General features: G+C 48.8%; 3 protein-coding genes and 1 gene segment (V, D, J or C); 3 read left to right on the top strand and 1 right to left on the bottom strand.

Annotated features, from left to right (window-relative positions):
* Nucleotides 1-17,656, top strand: part of LOC124518350 (immunoglobulin lambda-1 light chain-like) — a 677,956-nt gene that overhangs the window by 232,077 nt on the left and 428,223 nt on the right.
* Nucleotides 1-17,656, top strand: part of LOC124518353 (immunoglobulin lambda-1 light chain-like) — a 721,987-nt gene that overhangs the window by 308,837 nt on the left and 395,494 nt on the right. The window lies entirely within an intron of this gene.
* LOC124518352 (immunoglobulin lambda-1 light chain-like) overlaps nucleotides 1-17,656 on the top strand; it is a 550,070-nt gene that overhangs the window by 151,637 nt on the left and 380,777 nt on the right. The window lies entirely within an intron of this gene.
* Nucleotides 1,017-5,919, bottom strand: PRAME (PRAME nuclear receptor transcriptional regulator). Its single transcript, XM_047088345.1, has 4 exons — nucleotides 5,811-5,919; nucleotides 3,989-4,308; nucleotides 2,966-3,574; nucleotides 1,017-1,877 (listed from the first exon to the last, which is right to left on the bottom strand). Exons 1-4 carry the CDS (start codon nucleotides 5,841-5,843, stop codon nucleotides 1,301-1,303), a joined length of 1,539 nt encoding a protein of 512 aa, XP_046944301.1. The 5' UTR covers nucleotides 5,844-5,919; the 3' UTR covers nucleotides 1,017-1,300.

The following is a 17,656-nucleotide window of genomic DNA, read 5'->3' as shown; positions in this document are numbered from 1 at the left end:
GAAGCCTAGGGCCAGGACGCAGGGGTGTAGGACAGGGAGCCTTCTTGCTCACTGGAGAGCCAATTGCCCATTGAGCATGGGGTCTGACCCCACAGTAGGACATCTTCTTTTCATTTGGATGGTTCGTCTCACAGGGTGGCCCTGCACACCCCCAATTCCAAAGTCAGACATATACCAGCTTCCACCAAAGTGCACCCCAGGGCTTGGTAAGGGTTTACTCACTCTTGGAACCCAAATCCACAGCATCTTCCTTGGTCAGGGTTGGCTTACCACCTCGATGGGGAGGAAGGCAGATTTTCTGGGGAGGTGGTCAATCTTGCATTGACATCACCTAGCCCCACAAACACAGGTCATATTTTTAATGTGGGAAACAAATATTAAACCAATGTCATAGGTCTACATGATCTTATTTTGCTAAAAGGAATTTAGATGTTTTTACTGACCACAGTTAGTTGAATTCTATAAAGGGTTGGCCCTGGTGGGAAGACAGTCATGGGCTGGTGAGGCCCAAAGGCTCTGACTCATCTTCAGGGTGATGCCCCCTCTAGTACTGGGTACCTGACTTGTGCACAGAGAAGCCGTATCTTGGTGCATCCAAAGGCCAGGGATGGAGACCATGGATCCATTGGATCCACTGGTGAGGAGTGCTCGAGTACAGAGCCTTGGCAGAGTGAGCAGTGGGAGCCTCCGAAAAGCACTTTTCCTCCACTGCACTACTGGCCACTTAGTATGTTCCGGGCCCTGAGGATGCACCGTGCGTGTGTTGACCAATTAAATAGCCACGGAAGTGAGAAGGTAACAGATGCACCAGACACAAGAGCCAAATGAAGGAATGACAAATGGTGCCGTGAACTCCCGGGGCCGAACCTCACCCAGTTTAGCGTTTGCGCATCACAGATGCCGTACCTTCTTGTTTAATCAGTAACTGCAGATTCCCAAGGCTTAAACTGCAGAATAAGCTTAACGTAGCACAGAGGACACCAGATGGTTGACATTGAGGCTCTTTATTTCTGACCACTGCTTTACAACCATCCATTCAGGGATAACTCCCACATCTACCTCCCAAACTCGAATCTCCCTCTAGAAATTCAGATTCATACTTCTAATGCTCTAAATGCGTCTCCCCGAAGATCCCAATAACTCCCAGGTCAACATCCCCCCCTCCCCGATCACCTTTCCTTTCGCTGCTCACATTGGGCAGGTGTCTCAAACTGTGGCTTCTGTGTTCCGTCAAGAAACACTTACACCTGGGCTTCAGCATCCAAGTGCCCAGAACGAGGCCTGGGATACACGCATCCAGCTACACAGGCATGTAACAGGGGCAGAGAATGGGCTCCGGGTCATAGAAGGTCCTATCGCCACAATGAGGACAGGGGTTGGCACTGAACCAGACCATGCCAGGCCGCCCCAGCTCCTGCAGCATCTGCTTCAGCCTGGCATGCAGGTGGGCAAGCCTGCCCAGGTGGAGGGTGCCACGGACATCCTCGTAACTCTCCAGGGGGGCGGGATACAGCACGTGACTCAGCTTGCTCAGCCCGACGGTGTGGTGAAGCAGGTCCTCCAGGACAGCCATGGAGATGGGGTTTCCACAGAAACTGAAAGTCATGAGCTGCGAGCAGTGGCTCAGGGCAGGCAGGATGGCACTGAACTGGGAGTCCATGATCCCACACTCATCTAAGTCCAGGTCCTGGAGGGTGGCAGAGGCTCTCTCTATCAGAACTTGGAGGGGCCCGGCACTCATACAGGTCAGGTTGACCCCACTGAGATCCAGGTCCTTCAGCTGACTGACGTTCAGGTGCTGGGACAGATGCGTCAAGTCTGATTCCGAAAGCAGGCAGTTAGTTATTGACAGGGTCTCCAAGGGGGTCTTCAGGCAGCTGGGAAGAGACAGAGCAGTTAGTTCTAGGGGATGGAGGTGGCAGGCGGAGGGACGTAGGGATGACCCAGGCCTCGAGGGAAGAGAGGCCCACTCCACCAAAACCCAATGCGTCACAGACAATGGTCAAGCCCCAGGATGCCGAGTGCAGAAAAAAGGCACTCAAGTCAATCCATATTTCAGTGGAGTCCTTTCTCCATCACTTATGTGCTGGGTGACTTGGTCAAAGTGAACGAAACCTCAAACATCCCCTCTGCTGGCAACTGGAGCACAGCACGCCCTTCAGAGGTGTTGTAAGCACGGATTAATGGAGCAACGAGAGGCACTCAAAAGGGAAGCCCGGCCCTGTGTCTCAAATAAGGAAGGGAACCACTGAAATCTAGTACTGGGCCACAGGACTAGAAATGCTTTCAACTCAGGCTTCCTTCTGGCCGCTGCTCAGACCCGTCGCTGGGACCCATTTGCATGAGGCCAATGGGAAATGGGCGTGAAGGGCTAACGTGGGCAAGGTCTGGCAGCACGCGGCCCAAAGGATCTGACTTGACACCGTTCCGCATTTCTGCTCCCTCCCACTCGTGCCCAGAATCAGGCATCTCCTCTGGACGTGGAACCCAGAGCAACCCTTTACTGCCAGGGATGGGAGGCAGGTTTGGAGGGAGAGGCTCGAGTTGTCAAAGCTGCCGAGCACAGAGCTTGCGATCTGAAACCTCACGTTGGGATACGCTTTCCCTTCATCAACTCCCTCAAGTTTAGTTATTTTTTTTTTAAGTTAGTTTTGACCATCATCATTCAGGCATCGTTTTCTCAGGAAGAATTCTCAAAGGCACACTCACCTGCCCCCAACCCCCCAGATACAGATTCCTAGTGAGGAGTCCCTTCGAGGAGTGTGTATTCTAGTTCATACCTCCAACCTTCATCTGGGAGGTTATGTGACAACATGCATGGGGACATCATGGCCGTGTGTGGACCTTCAGTGACTCCTGCCCTCTGGCACTGTCAAACGGCAGGCACGTGGCAGACGCCCCTTACTGTTTACTGGAATGAAAAAGGGCTTGTGCCCGTCTGCCAAGAAACCTCACCATCCCTCACCTGAGCACTTGGTCCAGGCGGTCCTTAAGGAAGGAGATAGAGTCCAAATAGAGCTCCTCAAGGTAGTGCAGCCTGAGGAACTGAGAGATGAACTGGCTGACACACTGTTCCTCCTTCGTGGGGGTGGAGTGGGCAGACATGTGAATGTGGGAGAGGAGGAGCCTACGCAGATTGCCCATCTGACCCAGGTGAGGAGCAAACTTCCCCAGGGTGGACAGTTTCCAGGTACAATTCACTTCCAAATCCTGGATAGAGTCCAGCTGCACCATTTTCAGGATCTTCTTAATGTTCTGCATCGGCATGGCAAAAATCTTCAGCTTCTTACAGCACAGGTGCAGCAGACCTTTGCCCTGCTTGACTTTCCGGATGAGGTAGGCGAGAGACTCATCAGGGGTGCCTTCTTTGAGGCAAAGATCGATAAGCACCTCCACAGGAGCCAAGGTCTGCTTGGGCCCTGGCCTGCAACTATCTACTTTTTGCCTCTTCTTCACGGGCTGGGCCACCTCTGGCTCCAACAGGGAGTATATACTGGCCCTGGTCCCAGACCACACGGTCCAGAAGTCCTGATGAGCATTCTTCCGTAAATCCAGCACCTGAAGTTTCCACCTCCTGCAGGGAAGATGGGAGACAGACCGAGAAGCTTTCAGATCAACAGGGAATACGACCATGAGTCTCAGAATCTAGGCGAGGCCCAGACATCTGGCCTGTACTTTTAGTCCATACTCTGGATGTCGGTGTCTCCTTGGGCTACTGAGATCCTTCCCGCTCCCCACTTGTAGCACCTTTAAGTGCCATGAAGAAGGGTCAGGCACATGCTTCTTTGGTCACCTCTGCATCTCAATCAGCTCTATGTGTGCACAGCCTGTTCCAAGAGTGACCCCAGCGATGGCCCCAAGACAGCTCTAAGCTTCCTCACTGGCACCAGCAGAAGCCTCTGGCCTACCCTGTGGCCCTGTACTCTCCCTGACCCCAAGCAAGAGCTGGGACCCCGAGGGCCCTCTCAAGCTATGGGATCACCCTCACCTGGGCCGAGGCTCTTGGGCAAGCAGGACGTCGAGTCCATCCAGTGCAGCTTGAAAGATCTCCTGGTGAGGCTGCTGCTCCTTCATCAGGGCCCCCAGAGGAAGGCAGGCAAAGGGCCAGGCCTGCACCATCGCCTTCAGGGTCTCACTGTACATCCCAGCAAAGGCCGCTGTGAACAGCGGTGGGAAGAGCTCCATGGGCAGCACCTCCAGAGCAGCGATGGCCAAGGCCTGGTCCTTCAGCAGGCTCTGACCTGCCAGATCCACGAGTCTGGGTGGGGCCGGAAGGCTCATCCTGATGAATTTGCTCTGAAAAGAATCCTGGCGAAACATCCAGGGAACAAGGCTAAGTATGAGCAACCCCGTTATCCCTCCAGCCTTGAGAGAAATGAATTCAAAGCCAAAATCACTGTTCTGCCAATAGTTGGGGAGTCCTCAGTTTACCCCAGTTCCATTCTCTGCTAGGTGGCTGCAAAGCCACAGTTCTGCCTGTGCGGGAGCCAGAATGAGCATCTTACCAGGCCCTGATGGGAGAACAAGATAACCACTGGCCCCATCCTTTTTTGAGAAAAGTTGATGATTATAACCTGAGGACTGAAAGTACAGAGGAACAAGGAATGCCACGTGGCCCAGCATAACCCCCTCCTTAGTTCTAACAATCAACCCAGACGGGAAAGATTAAAGAACGTCCGTACAGTAAGTACCATTACGTCATTTAAAAAATTTTCAACTGTAAAAGTGGCATAACAATGTTCTAAAGCATGTGGTAGTTGGAGATGAAAAAAATACACTATTCCCCAAATGATTTTATTATGTCTCTCCTACAAATAAGAAAATTACCATTTTGTTTAGAGAAACATTTTGTTTACAGCTCATATTCAGAACAAAGCCTCCACTTTTTTTTTTTTTTTTTTTTTTTAAATTTTTTTTTTCAACGTTTTTATTTATTTTTGGGACAGAGAGAGACAGAGCATGAACGGGGGAGGGGCAGAGAGAGAGGGAGACACAGAATCGGAAACAGGCTCCAGGCTCTGAGCCATCAGCCCAGAGCCTGACGCGGGGCTCGAACTCCGGGACCGCGAGATCGTGACCTGGCTGAAGTCGGACGCTTAACCGACTGCGCCACCCAGGCGCCCCAGCCTCCACTTTTAAAAATGCTCTATGGAGTATTTTTTTTTTCCTATGGAATATTTTTCAAGCTTTTAGTTTATTTTTCTAAAAAAAAAGCTCTAACTAGTAAAATCACAAAACAATAAATTTTATGAACTATAATTGCCAAACACGAACTAAATGTTTAAAATTTACAACATCATCAAAAAAGTCCAACTAACTAGATGTCTTTCATTTCCCCAAAAAAAAGCTATTTGATTAAGAAATATTGTAAATGTCTGTAAAATGGCCTAGACACCAAAGCAGAAATCAAAAGGTTTGAGATTAAGGCAAAACTGTATTCCGAGGCAAAAGCAAAGCCTACTCGTTCATACGACACGGCTGAGGGCAGTGTGATGGCAGTGTCCCAGCCTGCGGCTGCCGCCTCCCCACGATGGGGCATGGCACAGGGGACCATCGGCTCGGAATTCAGGCGGCACTCTACTGCTCCAGACCTCTGGGTCTCTCGGCTGGCTCCTCAGAAGCAATATTATAGGTTTTTCTGGCCTCACCCCCCCCTTTTCAAATTCTAGCTGACATTTCAATTTCCAACTGAAAGCACAATCTTATCACTGGATCTCCATCCAGTTAATCTAGATTGGGTTTCTGACTTTCTCTATACAACTGACTGAATCATATGCCCCATTCATGAAAGAAAAAGAAAGAAAACCAACCTGGAGGTATACTTGGGGGAGTTTTGGCCACATCAGAAAAATTCAAATGTTCGAGTTAAGACAGCTTTATGCAGACAGTGGTGCTGTCCCAAAAGAAAAAAATAAATAAAATAAACTTCCAGAATATCACATAGGCACTTAAACTTTGTATTACCTAAAACCACAAACGGTGTGTCTATTCACAAAGGAACAGTGGTACAACTGAAGAATTGCTGGTCTTCCATATTTTGACGGTCAAGGCTTCCCTGAAGGAGTTCAGGTCAGAATTACAACCAGGGGTTGGCCAGAAGAAGGGAGGGGCTGGGTATTTGAACAGTACTGGCAACCAAACCAGGGACAGGACTAGTCCAATTCTGACAGCCACTGAGGGGTGAAGGCCGTGGGCTCTTTGGGGTCTTAGAGGCAGGGAGAGAAATAAGCATGAGCTAAAACACACGTAGCCTTGTCATCAAGAAGCTGCCACCAGAAGACTTTCTCTTTAGGCCCAGGTATCCTCTTCCAGAACCTGACTTTTCAAAGGCCGATCAGGTCTACGCATTTCACAGGGGCCTCGGCCCTAAATGTGATCTCCAAAGGCCCCTTCCCAGGTATATATTGACAACTGCTGTTTCCTCAATCCTAGGAAACCACTAATATAAATGCAACTTCAAAAAGCTCCTTCTGGCTCTGTCCCTAAGCTTCTTACTTACTCCCATTCAGCTGGGAAAGCACCATTAGGAACAGGAAAACTTTCCCCCACTCTCCATGTTAGGTTTCGTGCACAAATACCAACACCTTTCCCTACAAAATTTGAAGCTATATTTGACATTTAAGGATCTGCCAAATTTAGAGATGATTCCCACGCTGGGCTGGATCACACATTGGTGGTTTCAGAACACACAGAGTGAGAACATCTCCCCCCATAAAGAATTCTCCAGGCTCTTCTTTACTCCTTGCATGGTGATGCCCAAACAATTCTTATATACTACTGGCAAGGAGACTGGGATTCTCTCCACGATGTTCTCCATTTTAGTATCTTCATGGAGACTGCTTTCTCCAAATTTCTATTACCCGTGTGCATAAAATAGGGTTAAACTGGAATATGCTCTCTTGGCATTTTAGCCACTAGGCAATCACCGCTACCAACGAGCTGTAAGACTGAGATTGGCAACAAAGATAATCGTAAATGTTCCTGATTATTGAGCTGTCACTGGACACAGAAATGGTGCTCTGGAACATTTCATCCAGTACCCTCAATAACTTTTGCAGAAAATTTAAAGTTCGCTGTAATTTTATTTTTAGCCCAGTGAATCCGGGACTCAACTCTACACAGGGATTAGCTTGGTAAACACCCTCAGAGGAGGGGTTTGGATGGATCTGCCCCACCAAGTGATCAGATAATCTCAATGTTAGAGGCCTGATGACAGACTTCACCTGGACCTTGGGAAAATAGGAAAAATTGCAGAAGTCCAAGTTTGCAAAGTGTCTGTGGGATCCCAGTATCCAGATCCAAGGGGGCAGGAGTGACCATTGCTTTCAGATCTAACAATGTTTAGTATGAACCAAACACTCTTCCCTTGTGAAGCAAGGGACACTCCTCTGTTCACCTCATAGATAGAAGCCTGTTGGACCAGGGGACACGCTGCGGGGTTGGAGGCAGGGGCACCAAGAGCACATCTAGATAGACCGTCCTTCCTGTCCAGGATCAAGACTGGCTCCAGACAACTCCCAGGGCCAAGGCATGAATTTGAGGCATGTTCCTACTGCATCCTGGTCACCTGTTCTCATGGTCTTCATTTGCTACACAGGCCAGAGCAGCCCCTGGGCTCGTCAGGGTGGGTGCCCTGCCCCCACCCCTTCTAGTCAACAGAATTCCAACTAGGATCCCACAGCATCTATCTTATTGGGGTCTTTAGAATGTTTCTGTGCCAACTGGGCAAGCCTACTCCGTGTCCCTGGCACATGAGTCCACCTCTCTTAGAGCCTGGGGAGTGGCTACAATGCTGGGGAACACCTTTCCATTGGTATCAACAGAAATCAAGGCATTTTCCTCAATTCTACTGAGCACTATCTTGGAGGACATGACAAGCCACAAGGTGAAGAAAGAAAATAAGCCCAACTGCTTTTCTGGATCCAAGAGGCCCCCAGCAATGCCAAAAGACACTTCCTGAGTTCCAGAGAAAGACCCCAACTCCACTGGTCTTCAGGGGTGCCAGGCTAATGAGAAGCTGGGAGCCCAGTCCTGATACAGGGGTCAGTCCCTCTCAGGCTTTCTTGAGGACGCCCTCGGGTAGACAAGATTCCACATGGCATCCAGTACGTCTTCAACATTTTCCCCTGGAGTCACACCTCTTATTTCCCTGAAATATTTTGCCCTCTGTGTCTTTTTAAAAATTAAAGGTCTCTCTCTTGGTCCTCCCTGCCCCTTCCTGTACTCAACAAGATCTGGTTTCACTTCAAATCCGGTGACATCTAGACCTAAACACGGGATTATTCCTTTCTTCCTTGCCAGTGATGACCTGTCCAACGTCCAGGTCACTCTGGATCTAGCCAGTTAATTCTAAGGAAGTGTTTCTGGAGGCACAGTGGGGGAGGACTCATTCCAGACTGGTGGCAGGAGAAGGGACTAAAAAGGAAAAGGCCAAGAGCATCCCATGTGGGGCCCAGAATGGAGGGAGAGGAGGAAATGACAGCATAACAGGAGGCCAGGTCTTCTGGCTCCCACAGAGCTGTGTCCCTTAAAGGGTGGAGACATGTCTGAGACCACCTAGAGACACTGTGCACCTGAGTAAGGTGCCAGTGGCTGTGTGTGTGTGTGTGTGTGTGTGTGCGTGAGAATGTGCACGCCTGCATGTCACTGCAGACCAAGGGCACAGAATCAGACAAATGGAGAGTATGGGGAGAGGGAGAGAAAGTGGCAAGCCAATTCCTGCATGCAAAGGTGACAGATTTAGAGGGAAGGTGAGGGCCCCAGCCTCGGCATTCAGCCCTTGGGCTGCTCCTTGGGATTTTGCTCTTCAGCCTCCTTACCTATCACAGCTCAACTGACTGAGATTTGTGTTTTGTGGGGGGCAGGGGGGTAGCGAGAGAGAGAAAGAGGGAGAGAGAAGGAGGGAGAGAGAATGGGGTCTGGAACTGTGTCCCTGTCACCAAATTGACCCTCAAATCTTTATTTACTTTTTATTTTTATTAAAAATTTTTGTTGATGTTTTATTTATTTTTGAGAGAGAGAGAGAGAGGGCGCAAGCAGGGAAGGGTCAGAGAGAGAGGGAGACACAGAATCCGAAGACAGGCTCCAGGCTCTGAGCTGTCGGCACAGAGCCTGACGCGTGGCTTGAACTCAGAAGCCATGACATCGTGACCTGAGCTGAAGTTGGACGCTCAACTGACTGAGCTACCCAGGCGCCCCATGACCCTCAAATCTTGGACTCCAAGCCATAAGAAGGTCATGGTAGCTCACAGTAAAGCCAGATGCATCAGGCTATCAGGCACTTTCCACTGGGATTTGTTCCACTGGACAGGAAGCAATGATCCTCGGGGTTCCAGGGACACTGGCCTCACACTTGGTGGGAAAAATCCCCTATGCCCTAAGTTGAGGGCTGACAGGAGGCACTGGAGCATGTTCACAGGGATGTCTCCGGACCAGCTGGCCCCTTGCCCCATACCCAGACACATCCTCTCTTCTCAATCCGTGATTTACTCAAAAACACTTACTGAGGGTCACAGATCTTGCATTCTATTGAGTAAGCAAATGAAAAAGCAGCAAGCTGAAAAATAAGTTAATCACAGGTTGACTTTGCTTTGTGTGGTAGAACAGGGCCATAAAAGTGACCATGCAAGATGAAACTATGCAAAGCCACCTTAACAATTCACAGGCAAAGTTATGGCTTTTCTGTGGCAATTTAAAAATTATTTTTTGCTAACCCATTAAGAATTCCCTTCCTATCAGTTACAAGTATGTTAAGAAATGAATAAAATAGTAAAACTACTGTTTATTTAGTACACTGATTTTAAACCCTAAAAATTAAATCCCTTCTCTGTAAAAAAAAAAAAAAGTATCAAAAGTGGTTTTAACATTGTTTATGGTTCTTCTATAACTTTTGGTACAGAATGAGCATCTTTTCTGTGCCCTGGCAAACTATCATGCTGCCTTCTAAGTTTGGGGAGGCTTCCGATATCTTATCCTTCGTGTTTTCCACGCCATGACATATTTTTGAGAGAATTCCTTTCGTGTGAAGGTTTTTGCCAGGATCAGTTCCCCCGGGGTATCTTCAACCCTTTGTCATAGCTGTAATCTCCCTTTACACTTCTGCGGGAGATGGGGACTGTGCGCTTGAAGCTGGATTCTCAATCACAACGATGAGTAAAAAGAATTCCTCGTGTTTGGTAGAACTTAGGAAGTTACCAAAGCAGTTCACTTTTCTAGCCTCTACTTTCTCAAGACATAAAATGTCGGGATGCTTAGGTGGCTCAGTGGGTTAAGCATCTCTTTCTTTCAGCTCAGGTCATGATCTCACGGTTGGGAGATCGAGCCTTGTGTGTCGGGCTCTGTGCTGAGCATGGAGAAGTCACCTGAGAATGGGAACATTCCACTCATGGGGTCAGCAGGTCTGTACCAGCTGAGTCTGTGGGCCCTGTCAGGCATCCAGAAGGATGGGTTGGGGAGGGGTGCAATATTCCCAGGAAGAAATCTGGAAAGGCCTGAGCTCACTGTCTAGAGGCACCTCTGCTCAGCAGCTCTGTCTCTCTGGTTGAGTCAGGCTCAGAACAACTCCTGCGAGAACCCGTCTCCCCTGCACACCCTCAGCAGGAGCAAGTAAGAGAATTCACTGATGGGGTGTCACCCACAGGATGTGAGGTACAGAGGCACATGCAGGTCCCTGCCACATGTGAAGCAGGGGATAAGAAGGGGGGTCCAGGGCGGTGCTGGAGCCACAGGAAGTAGACCTCTGCGACATCTCCACCGTGGCCTGGGTTCTGCTCTGCTCATCCTCCTGGCACTCTGCACAGGTGAGGGACACTAAGGAGGGGAGACATTCTGGTCACCCGGGGCTGACCCCTCTCTCCCCCTCTGCCCCAATCTCCTCTGGAATCATGGCTTTCACCTTGACCTCTCCTCTTTGCAGGTCCTCCTCCTCTCAGGGTCCTGGTCCCAGCGTGTTCTGACACAGACACTCTTAGTATCTGTGGCCCTGGGACGGAAGGTCATCATTTCCTGCTCTGGAGGCCACGGTAACTCTGGGCTTATAAGCCAGGCGTCTTGCTATCAAGGATGCCCATGTGCTGCCTGACACAATGCATGAGGTTGTCCGGGACCTCCATCCCTTCTCCAGTTTCAAGTCAGGCCGTAGGCCTCCCTGATCTTGGGATTTGTCTGGAGCACTAACTGGGCACTATTATTGTTCTCTTTCAAGGAGTGTCCCTTTACCCCCAGTGGCCCAAGCCCACAGGGCAGTGAGACCAAAACTTCCCTGGGCTCACCCACTCCGTCCCTGCTTGACACCAAACAGGAGTCAAGTCTCTAGGGTCTGATGCCAGCCCTGCTCCTGCCCCCAAGCAGAGGTTGTGAACATTACCGTGGTTTTGGGAATGGAGCCCCCAGCACAAGACAGTTCCTTCTAATAAGAAAGCAACAGGACAAATGCTCCACTGGGGAAATGACTGGAAAAAAAATAAAAGCTCCTTCTGCATCTTCCTCCCCTCTTGAGCAGCCTCAAGATGCAGACTCCATCCAGCTCCTCCAAGATAAGAACAGAGGGAACAACAGGGCTTTTCCAGACACCTAAGATGGGGGGGCAGGGGCAGCTTACCTGAAGATGTCTTCTGTCCACTGTGGTCCGGCTCAGACCGGCCTCAAGGTCCTCCAATACTTGGTGTCCCTGGTCTCCTAACGTCTCAGTCACCTGTTATCTACCCAAGTCTGAGAGCAAGAACCAAAACGCTCGAGAAACAAAGAGGCTGTGTGTTAACACATGTATTGAGCAAGCCACGGGCTCCTATGAAAATCTCAGCGAACACTGCTGAGGAAATTGAATACTTGAGACCCGGTCCTGCCCAATGGGGGGGGGGGGGGGGAAGCCCTCTAATCTCCAAATCCGACTACCAATTTCTCATGAGCTGAACCAGAGAACAATCTGGAGTGGCAGACCCTGTGGTCAGTCAAAAGCAACCCTTCCCGCGAAGACACAGACCACGTTTCTGCCCCTTCTTCTGTCCCCCCATACCCTGGCACTTCCAGAGGGGCCAGATTCCTAGAAAAGCCACTCCATTTCAAGTGCATACCCATCCAGCTAATGAGATCAAACAATAAACGCAGACGCCCGAGTTCGATGAATTATTACGTTTGAGACTCATAACCACGGCCACTTTTACGAAGCAGGTGGCGTACGTGGCCTGACCTGAGCCAGAGCATGTTGTTCGGTCTTCACTCCAACCCTCCGTTTTGATAATTCACTTTTCAGATAAAAAATAGGGGCGAGAGTTGGGGGAGGGGGGATGCTAACCAGCGATTAGTCCAAGGTCACCCTAAGAGAAAGCGGAGGATCCGGGGCTTGAACTTACGTTTTCTGCAGACCGCGCACTGGGCCACGAGGTCTCCCGCGCACAGAGGCTGGAGGGAAAGGACGCGCAATGACTCAGCAAGCTGCACTGAGCTCAGCCTCCGCAAACAGCCTTATCTGACCAATCCCGGTTTCTCTTTCCTTCCCGGGCAAAATCTCACGAGATCTTAGGATCACGAGTGGGGTCGCCCAGGGAGTCCAGAAGGGGTTTATTTTAATGAGCTGGAGAAGATGCAAGATGGGGAGGGGTGGTGCCTGTGGCCACGCCCACTTGGCTGCGAGGTGGGAGAGTGGGGGGAACGAGAGATGGGGACGATAAGGGTGGGTTCCACGGGGTACGGAGGGTCGGATGTGGTAAAGGAAGTGGGGGATGGGGCTGGAGTGGGATGAAGGAGGCCTTTGGGAAGAAGGAGAGGCTCGAGGCCTGGAACTCCCCCCCCCCCCCGGAGCGGGATGTGGGGTGCCGGGGCCCTGAGCGAGGCTTCTCGCCCCACTCCCCCCTCCTTGGCTAGAAAAGATGTTTTGGCCCTTGGCCACTCCAATGCCTCCTACTCCCTGGACTTTACCGTTTCTGTAACCCCTGCGGCACAGGAGACCCCAGCTGGGGTTTGATTAGATCGTCCTCTCTCTGGGGTGTGCTTTCTTCAGTCTCTCCCCCCCCCCCCGAATTTGGTTTTCCAGAGCTTTTTCAGAAGCCAGATTCTTGGGTTTGCACTACTTACCTCCCCCAGTCCTCGGATGATCTCAGCTTTCACTACTCCTAAATGCAGGCTTCCTCTCTTTCAGCAACAAATAATTTTTGATAAAATCAGGACTAGACCAGAAGGCTGAAAATGTGGGAGGGCGGTCGTGAGAAGCGGGGAGGTCAAGGCCGCCGAGGAGGGATGGATAGGCACCGCCCGGTACCCGTGGTCTGGTGGTCGGCGTCTCTCAGCGCTGTGGCCCCTTCACCCTTGGGATACTGCGTCAGGGGCCACCAGGGGGCACTGGGGATCTGGCAGCCCGAATGGTTCCAAGACCTGTGTTTGCAAGGCCGGTGTCTGGTTTGAGCACCTGCTTCCGGTCAGTCCGTTTGGGAGAAGAAAAGTCGGGCTTCTGGGGAGATGGCAAGACCCAGATGGTTGAGGATCCTTTCCCGGTGAAAAGAGAGGGGTTAAGAGCAAAGCAGAGGTAGCTTGTACTTCAATTTAAAAAAAAGAAGGGGGCGCCTGACACAATCCGTTAAGCGTCCAACTCCTGGTCTCGGTTTCGGTTCAGGTCGGTCATTATCTCAAGGTTAGTGAGATCTAGCCCTGCAGGTTCTGGTGCTGGCAGCACAGAGCCCGCTCGATATTCTCTCTCTCCCTCTCTCTCTCTCTCTGCTCCTCCCCTGTTCACCTTCTCTTTCAAAATAAATAAACTTTAAAAAAAAGAAAAGGAAGTACAAGGGGTGCCCGGGTGGCTCAGTCAGTTAAGTGTGGGACTCTTGATTTCGACTCGGGTCACGATCTCAGGGTCGTGAGATCGAGCCCTGGCTCCATGCTGAGAGTATGGAGCCTGCTTGAGAGTCTTTCTCTGCCTCTGTCTCATTCTCTCTCTCTAAATAAATAAATAAACATTAAAAAAAAAATAAGTACAAGGGGGAGGCCCCATGCCTCCTTCACACTGGCCTAAGGGACTATACCTCCTCACACTTTGAGATTGTGTTTTTTCTGGAAAGGGAGGTAGGGTCAGGCATTGTGCTTGGTCATATAGAGGGTCCTAAATCTGTTACCACAGGCCGCAGGAAGTCCTGGTGGCTGAGAGTAACAGGGAAATAAAGGCTGGGTGGTTTTTGTGGGTCTACCTTGCCATTCCCCCAGATATCCCTATGCCTGTGAGGTATAGCAGAGCTGAAGAGAGTGTGTGAATACATAGGTGCATGCAAATGAGGTCATTGCCTTGATCCCCATTGGATCTACTTTAGTCACCTAGAACAGAGCTAATTTAAAACTCAATTTTTTCGTGCTTGGATCTGGAGACACTCAGCCTCCCTTCCTCTGGTCTTCTGGACTCATTCAACAAACATTTGTCCTTGAGTGGTACTGATGCAACCCTCAGGCAGATATACTCAGTCTCTGGCTCATTAAGTTTAGGATGAAAACTGAAAGAAAAAAAAAAAAAGGACCCCAAAACAAGAACACCATTGTTTTAAAGTGGCAAGTTGTAACTAACTCTCTGAAGAAAACAAAGGGGCTGGTATGCAAAGTTACAAAGGCTGGCAGGCTCCTCCCAGTTGCTCAGGAGCCCTGAGGCCTGATTGTCGTTTTGGTGTTGACTGCAATTGATACACTGAAAAGATGAGGTCTGTAATAATTGAAAGCTAAGTGCAGATCACATAATTGATCATACAATGCAGTCCTCTTCACATAAAATTAAAACATGAATATTCCATTCATTCATTCATTGCTTCAAGTAATCTTTATGAATGTTTACAGTATTCCTGGGAGGAAGTGAAAGTTACATGGGCTCTACCTTCTGGGAGACACACAAAAGAAGCAGGCCAAGGTGTCCAGAAGATGGTCACTAAAATAACACTGGGTATATTAAAATACCTTTCTGTATTGGAACTTTTTCTATCATATTTTTTTCTTGACCAGCGATGAAAATAGAGCTATTTTTATTTTAGAACTACGAAAAAAATAGAGGGAAACTCACTAGAAGGCCAAGTGCTCACTGATCCCTGGAGGTGGTACTTCTGTAGCTCCAGGCCCCACAGATCCGGCCTCCAAGTAATTTCTTGGGAAGAGAGGACTTAGGTCCCCCACACCTTTCCTGCCTGGGGCAGGTCATCTTCATGCTCCTCTGGGTGCTAAGCCTCAGGGCCTGGGGCAGAGGAGGAATTAAGAATTATCAGAGTTCAGGAGCAAACTTGCATGGAGAGCCCCCTTGCATCTCAAACTATGCAGAGGGGGTAAGAAAGTCTTGAGTGCCCTGCCCGAGTATTGGGGTCTGAGGAGGAAGAGCTCTGGGGTGTCTTCACCATGGCCTTGGCTCCACTTCCCTTCCCTTCCCCGCCTCACTTAGGACACAGGTGAGTGTCCTCAAGGAAGAGGTCATGTGGGTGCCCGGACTGACGCTTCTCTGCCTCTTCCCAGGTTCACCTGGGTCACCTTCTCTGCATTTCTCCTCCCTCTCTGCGTCCTGGGCCCAGTTCTTTCTTGACCCAGCCTCCCTCCGTGTCTGGGACTTTGAGACAGATTGTTCCATCTCCTGCACAGAAGCAGCAGCCATACTAGAACATACAACCCTGTCTTCTGGCACCAACAACGAGCGGGAATGGCCCCCATGTTCCAGATGGATGCTGTGAGTCCTCTGCCTTCAGGGATTCCAGCTCTCTTCTCAGGCTCCAGGTGTGGCGATACTGGTTCCTTGACCATCGCTGGACTGCAGCCTGCGGGCGAGGCTGATTATCACTGATAGTCATAGCATTTATCTGCGGTGCTCCAAGCCCACTGGGAATTGAAGCTTAAAAGATCAAAGATGAAAACTATTAAAGAAGAAGATTAAAACCTGCAGTGTTCCAGACCTTCACACCAACCAGGCAGTCAGGCTGTGATTTCTCCTGTTCTCTCCGCTCATCACCCCAGGGGCGTAGGTGCTTCAGGAAGGGGACCCCATACAATTCCTGTTGCTCTTTATGATGATGTTGGAAAGAAAAACAGTTTCCCAGGGGACAAAGCTTCACAAAAATGAAAGCTTCCTCCTTCCTCTGGGCCTTGGGATGCAGACTGTCTCCCTCTTCAGTGGCAAGACCGTGGGAAGAACAAGGGCTTCTCATTGGGCTGAGACAGTTCAGGGACCATGTCATCCGAATACATCCCTCTGCACCTCAGTATGGGTCCATGGGTCCGGGCACTCCTGCACTCAGCGACCAAAGTCTCCCTCCATCTAACCTGTCTCTACCTGGTTTGGACCAAAGTGACCCAGATGATCCAGGTATTATTATCCAGTTTTCCATTGCTGGGTAGTAAACCACCACGAATCTAGTGGCTTGAAAGAATACTCATTTATTACTCCACTTTCCCTGGATCAGTTTAGCAGGGTCTCCTGCTCGGTGTCTCTCCAAGCTGAAATGAAAGTATGGTGGCTGCTGCGTTCTATTCCAGTAGCTCAACTGAGAAAAAAATCTGCTCGCAAGTTGACTGGCAGAATTCATTTCCTTGCTGCTATATGACTGAAGCCCTGGCTCTCTGAGGGCCTTTGGCTGTCGGTGTTTCTGGTTTCTAGAGGTGGCCCACAGCATCCTGCCACATGGCTCTCTCCATAGGCATGGCTGTTTGCTTCTTCCTGACCAGCAGGGGGACCTCTTTCCAGTTTGCTAAGATGGAATCTCTAAAAATATATATTATTCTACTTTTATTATATATTACTTGTATTTATATATATTTATATATATATTAATATATATTATATATTTATATATATATTATATATTGATATATATAATTATATTATATTATATATTTTATTATATATTTTAGTTATATATATAATTATATTATATATTTTATATATATAAATATATATATATAATTATATATATTTATATATATATTAAATATATTTATATATATATATATAATATGTAGTAATGTATAAGATATTATATTTTTAAACATAGTGTAGTTTACACATAATGTTATATTAGTTTCAGGTGTGCAACATAGTGATTTGTCAACTCTATACATTTTGCTCTGCTCACTACAAGTGTAACTGCCATCTGTCACTGTACAAGACTTTTACTATACCCTACTGTATTCCCTATTCTATACATTTCATCCCCATGACTTATGCATTCCATAACTCGAAGTCTATACCTCCCACTTTCCATCGCTGATTAGCCCCTACCTAGCAACTACCAGTTTATTCTCTGTATTTTTGTTTTTTGTTGTTGTTTTTTCCATTTGTTTTGTGTTTTTAGATTCCTCGTATAAGTGAAATGATGTTTTCCTTTTTCTGTCTGACTTATTTCACTTAGCACAATGCCCTCTAGGTTCATCCACGTTGGTGTAATAGCAATATCTCATTAAGAGGGAATCTTACAGCACATAATGTAATCACAGGAGTGACATCCAGCCATGTTTTCCATTTAATGTAACCTAATCAAGGAGAGACATCTCATCACCTTTGCAGTGCTTATTGAGTAGAAGCAAATCACAGATCTTCCTAAATTCTAGGGGAAGAGATTATGCAAAAGTCATCACAGGATGCATCCTCTACTGTCCTCAAATAAGGAGACTTCCAATCCTATTTTTAAGCTCAAATCCATTGTTAAAGCCTCTTGTG

This window comes from Lynx rufus, unplaced genomic scaffold, assembly GCF_022079265.1.
Source record: "Lynx rufus isolate CCGP_SWC_20201006 ecotype Redwood Valley unplaced genomic scaffold, mLynRuf1.p SCAF_24, whole genome shotgun sequence".
Taxonomy (NCBI): Eukaryota; Metazoa; Chordata; class Mammalia; order Carnivora; family Felidae; genus Lynx; species Lynx rufus.
Note: the sequence above shows the minus strand (reverse complement) of the source record. Positions and strands in the feature narration are given on the sequence as shown.

Excerpts from the sequence above, each read along its gene's own strand:
- PRAME (XM_047088345.1), bottom strand. The coding sequence starts at position 5,843 with ATGTGGCCAAAACTCCCCCAAGTATACCTCCAG. Across the intron at positions 3,575-3,988 it reads GCCCAAGAGCCTCGGCCCAG|GAGGTGGAAACTTCAGGTGC; the intron begins GTGAGGGTGATC and ends TCTTCCCTGCAG. Across the intron at positions 1,878-2,965 it reads CGCCTGGACCAAGTGCTCAG|CTGCCTGAAGACCCCCTTGG; the intron begins GTGAGGGATGGT and ends GTCTCTTCCCAG.